The sequence below is a fragment of the Gymnodraco acuticeps genome, unplaced genomic scaffold, assembly GCF_902827175.1.
Source record: "Gymnodraco acuticeps unplaced genomic scaffold, fGymAcu1.1, whole genome shotgun sequence".
NCBI classification, from domain to species: domain Eukaryota; kingdom Metazoa; phylum Chordata; class Actinopteri; order Perciformes; family Bathydraconidae; genus Gymnodraco; species Gymnodraco acuticeps.
Genome location: NW_022992105.1, coordinates 15,001 through 20,995, shown reverse-complemented (window position 1 = coordinate 20,995; position 5,995 = coordinate 15,001). Strand labels below are relative to the sequence as shown.

The 5,995-nt window shown below is 40.7% G+C and overlaps 1 protein-coding gene across 1 annotated transcript in view; it reads right to left on the bottom strand.

The window, feature by feature from the left end:
* Positions 1–2,360: 2,360 nt before the first annotated feature.
* Positions 2,361–5,995, bottom strand: part of LOC117537701 (proprotein convertase subtilisin/kexin type 5-like) — a 5,755-nt gene continuing 2,120 nt past the window's right edge. Inside the window, exon 3 of the mRNA XM_034203020.1 lies at positions 2,361–3,418. Within this exon, the coding sequence (XP_034058911.1) occupies positions 2,967–3,418 (452 nt within the window). The 3' untranslated portion in view covers positions 2,361–2,966. The remainder of the gene's footprint in view (positions 3,419–5,995) is intronic.

Genomic DNA, 5,995 nt, shown 5'->3' with positions numbered 1-5,995 from the left:
AAAAGCCTTGTGTCATAGATGACCAACTGTTGCATTTAAGCAATCCACTACTGTCTTAAAACTACTTCTAAACATTTAGAGCTAAGGAGTTAAATATATATTATATAGAGTCATTATGAAACTAAAGAGAGTTATGGCGCTTTTCCACTGCAGAGCCTCGCACGGCTTAGTACGGTATAGTTAGGCCTTGGTAGGCCAGGCTCACTTTATGCTGCGTTTCCATTAGAGTTTAGTAGCTGGGGCAGTAACTATAGTAACGCAGTGTAGGCGGAGCCGTGACGTCATCTTCAATGTGAACCACAAAACCAACATCAGCCGTTAGCTGTTAGCACTCAGAGATCACAGCTCCTCATATCTGTTCAGAAACTAGACACAAGTTAAACAAGTACAAACCACAGACTGCCTGTGTCATGGAGAATACAGTCGCTGGTTTATTTATGTCTGTAGGCCGTTGTTGTGAGTGTGGACGGTCGGAGCATATACAACGTTAGCTTAGCCAAGCTCCATTTAGAAAACACGCATTTTAAAAGGTTTTTCGCCTGCCGTCTGTCTGCAGACTTGTCAAAGCATTAATTCATGGTTTTTACTAACCGGTATCAGTGTGTTGTTACTTCGGCATCATTTAGAAACGTGTATTACAATTAAATCACGGTCAAATATGTTCATTTTGTTGTAGTTGTAGCCCCCTGGGCAGCGAGTCTCTCACTAGTTTAGCATACTCAGCCCGGAAATAACCTTGATTTTGGAGGGCCAGAAAAACTGTGAAAAAAGTACCCGTTAGCCGGAACTACCCCTAGTGGAAACGCAACAAAAAATGGGCCGGGTTTGGCACGGCACGCTAAACCGTGCTACGCGCTGCAGTGGAAATGCGCCATTAGTTATATATAAGAAGTGATCAGTGTGTTGTCTTTTAGCTCAGTTTAAAGACTCCCGCATCATCATGGAGGAACCTCAGAGCTACATTAAAGATGGGATTTCTGTAAAGCACAATATCTTGTGTGTGTGTTGTGCGTCAGTGCATGTCCCCTCATAGATAACTGATCAGCTGTGGAGAGGATGCGCAGAGGAGCTATGGATCACTGTCTAGTAATTCAATAAACATTAAGTCTGAACTTTGTTTCACTCGTGATTTCAGAGTCATGACTTTATTTCTACATTTTTTTTTTAATTGAACTTCAATGACAGCAAGCATGGGAATATAGAAAAGCAAAAACACCACAACAATTAAACGATGAGTAATGAAAGTATATGCCCATAATATATTAATAAATATTGCCAGAAAATGTCATTATACTAAAAAAACCTCCATAAAACCACGTGTTACCGTGTCAACAGGCTGTCAACAGGCACAATTAATTAGGATTTGTTGACTGCAGATAGTAAACAACATTCAATGCAGTCATGCCTTGTGTTTCACATTGATATCATTTAGGTTTTGTCACCACTGTGTACTCCATCTTCATAGTTGTATTTTTGATAAGTGCTAACAATCTGGTACCTGGTTGTAAAACATATTTTAAAGTTGTTCCAAAATAAACAACAAAATGATATGACAGTAAATCCTGGCCGATAAAGACACCGCCACACACTTCTAGAGGGACATAAGTGATGAATGAGGGTGACATATATATTTATTTTTGGGGGGAAATCCTACACTTTGAGCCTTTGAGAACACATGTCATTTTACCTGCAGCACATTTTGTGAATGGATAGCGGTTGTAAAAGGCAGCTCGTTATAAACAGATTGTCTCATTTGGTTAAATTAACATACATTTTCTAGCATTTGTTTATATTAAAGGGGACCTATCACGCAAAATGCACTTTGTGATGTCTTCTCTACATCAACATGTGTCCCCGGTGTGTCGGGGAACTCACGCAGCGTCAGGAAATAAAACCCTCTCTCTTTTCCTCCGTACCCAAATCTCTAAAAACGGGGAACAACGGAGCTGATCCAGATTTGCGTCCGATATGACGTAATATCTGAAATGTGGACCCACGGCCCAATCAGAAACGTTGCTATCAGAAACAATGCACGACTGTTTTGGACGTAATCTGGTCGGTGTTTACATTAGCATCGCTAACACTCAGAGCTAACCTGTACTGGAGAGCATGTGTGTGAAGAAGCAGGAAGTAAAAAGGAACTCACCTTGTGGTATAACCGGCAAGAGAGAAAGCCTTTGAGCTCCAGACTGTTTCAGAGAGAATCCTTGATAATCCATGATATGGCGTTTCATCACGGCAGCATTTAGTTTAGACAGTAGCTGCCGGGTCCCGCATGAGCTCAGACCCCTCCTCTTTAAAGCTTTATACCCAAATCAGCACTTTTGAAACAGGAAGTGAAATAGAGGGATATGAGGCATGGCTAGAATGATCTGTTTGGTGTTTGGAGCAAAACACTTCATAGATGTGTTGTTTATATATTTTTATATATCTGAGACCTCTGCTATTGCCTAAAAATAGCACGATAGGTGACCTTTACAAGAATAATTTATTGTCATTCTTTTAGTTAATCAAGGTGCTTGTTTATGCTTTTATTTTGAGTTATGGGCCCCTGGTGATTTTGTATATATTGGACACAGGTGGAGGGTTTTTTGAACAGCGAAAACAGAGGAGGAGAAGCCATTGTTTGTTATATGTTAGATAATGGGAACTCACCTACAATAAATGCACACTAACGCCCGGACGTTTGACAGTAATTCCCTGCCTAAAATTCTCTTTCTGGAGCCTCAGTGTCAGTTTGAATAAATCTTCTGTTTTATTGAATAAATAATAAATGTATTTTGTAAGCGCTTTTACAGCTGCTCAAAGTCGCTTTACAGAGGTAGGAAAACAAGGACAACAAACAAACATAGAAAAGTCACATTAAAATCGAGCAATAAAACAAGTTATTTTAAAAGTGAGTTATTTTTTGTACGTTTTTTAAAGATTTCTTTATAATCTCAGCTTCTCTACAGAAATCCACACATTCACCGAAACGTGTAACTCTCGTCGTCGTACTCCAGCTCGTCCTCGTTGTCCTCGTCCAGCTGTCCGTACCTGAACTTCCTGTATACGGTGCCGTCCTGCCCCATGTAAACAATGTCCTCATCGTCATCATCATCGTCTTTACTCCTAGCGACGTCCACCAGTTGAGGGTCCTGGAAGCGTCCGCCAGTAGTAGAGGAAATGGGACGAGCGCTAGAAGACGAAGAGCTGAACCCTCTTCCTCCGAACCCTCCGCCTGAGCCCAGTTTCTCGTACCCGCGAGGCGTGATGTCCGGAGGCGCCCTCTTGGAGCGGGAGTGCCGGATGATGAAGACGACAGCCACCAGGCCAAACACCAACAGGAAGCAGGTGATGATGAAGATGGTCAGGTTTCCCCCGGACACCTCCTCTTCCTCGTTCCTGAACGCCAGGTTGGTGGTGAGGACGCACTCTCCTGAAACACAAATAAATCAAACGGATTAAAACGATTTATCTGCTTACAGTGGACGAAATAAGTATTTGATCCGCTTGCAAAACATAGTTCTTGGTGGAGAAACTCTTGTTTGTTGCAAGGGCATCAAATACTTTTATAAAACGGACAAGTCAAATCAAGCAATCTGATTGGTTCTTAGCCGTGATAAGGCTTTTGGAATTCTACCGAGCCCCGGCATACTTCGTAGCGAGACATTTCGAGGCTGCACATGTGTAGACTCCGCGGTCTTAAAATCCCCACAATGCTTTGCGCACGGACCAATTTCCCCAAATCTGTGGCGGACAATGTAAGGCGGGGCCTCTCATGACGCACACCTGCACACTTGCTCGCCTGTTCCACTCTTCGTTTTCCAAATGTCAGGAAGTATTCTTGCCTCGCTTCTGAAGCAAGTGACTCGGAAGTCATGTGCTACCAAGCAAGCGTCCTCGACATTGAGAAACACCCAGGGTATATATTAGGGATGTAACGATACCAAAAACTCACGGTACGATAATATCACGATAAAAAGTCCACGGTACGATATATATCGCGATATTGAAAAAAAATAATAAGTACTTGAATTTTTTTTTCTACTTGAATTTTTTTTTCTTTATTAAATAATAAATCTGATTTGTACAGCATTTTAGTAGATAGTAGTATTTTAACGTGTCAACAATATAATAATCAGAGCCTGCAATAGAATAACTCAAGTTTCACTTTAGTTTTTCAAGTAACTCAACTCTAACTCACTCACTCACTCACTCACTCACTCACTCACTCACTCACTCACTCAGCGTCATCAAGGTTATCTTTCAGGAATATGAGCATGTCCACATTTCCAGGTAGAAGCTGGGATGTTTGGGCGTTTGCAAAATCCCCTGCTGTGGAAAAAACTCTCTTGCTTGGTATTGATGTTGCTGGGACAGAGAGATATGCTTTGGCCATGGGTGACAGCAGTGGGTCAAACTGTGCATTGTCTCTCCACCACTTCAACAACAATACAGTTGTTGCCAAGAAGGTGAGGCTTATTGACAGAGATATAAATATACTGTTGGTACTTGTCAATGTCTCTAGGTGTGTACATGTAGCCCTGTAAATACGATGTCCTTTTGTGTTATCTGTTGTTTTATGTTCATGTTGTAACCTACTTGCTGCCATGTTGGACAGGTCTTCCTTGAAAAAGAGATTGATGATCTCAATGGGACCATCTGGTTGAATAAGGGTTTTTAAAAAATATATTTAGTCAGTCTCACGACGGTATTGAGACATTTATTTACCGCGATATTCGATATATCGTTACATCCCTAGTATATATACATTCAATCCGCAGCTGCTTATAATCAGCTCATCACAGGCTTTCTTTTTAAACCTATTACATTCCACCTCATTCTCCAGCAGCCAATCAGCGTGCTGCAGCCAAACTCTAAAATGGTTCTCCTCTCTCCTGCAGTCAGCCCACCTCCTCTCATCACATCCAGTGCCAGGAGAGCCAATCCAAAGACCTCATCACATCCCCTCTTCATCCCATCTCCTCATCAAATCCAGCTCTTCATCATCATCACCAGTGTCTAGACCCCGGGGGGGTTCCCTATATGCTCACGGCTGCATTTCCCCCTTTAGATATACGATTTCAGGATCGGGGTCTAATCGCCAAAGATTTAACATTTATCATATGACGTGTGTCAATAAATGTTCTTTAAACAAAATGAAGTCTTTCCTGATTGAAGTATTATCGTATCGTATCGTTTGGTATAGCCATAGTACGTTTCGTATGTCGCTAAAGCAACAACAGAACTATCTAAAACAATCTGGAGAGAGAGTTGTGTCTTTTTTTACGTACGTACTATATTTTTTTCGACATGCTATACTATGACATTTTTGATTAAATCTTCCACAAACTATTCCATACATGTTTTTTCTATATGACTTTTTCCCACATATAACCCGACTGCCTGGGTGAAAACCAGGAATCCTAACCGCTAGACTATATGGGACATTCTACGTACAACGTCTTATATTTTTTCATTTAATATACTATATCATTTTCTCAACATATTATCCAATGCAACTTTTTCAACATACTATTATGACGGTTTTCTTTTAAAATTTCCGACATACTCTACAATAATTTTTTCCGACTTACTAACCCTCGACATATTGCACCTTATGGGAGATATTTGTTTGTTTCAAATACGGGTTATTCTAGTAATATATAGTATGAGGTGATACTGAGGCCCTGATCTTGTATTTAAGATATTTAAATTCTGGTGAGAACATGACGCCCGTATACAAGAATTCTCCGCGGACGTAAACAACAACGTGGCGTCGGAGCTCCGTAAAAACAAAGCCGTCGGACGCTCTTTTGACATGTCATGTTTCTGGAGTAATTATACCGTTTTTGACGAACAGAAATATTGTTTTCTGGCATTACTTTAACATTTTACAAGGTGCAGACAAAACCCTGATATAGTTTATTAAGACGTGACGTTTTTTGGTGAACTTTTCCAAATATTCTACTCATACATTTTTCTGCTTTTCAAGTTTTTTGACATTCCACAC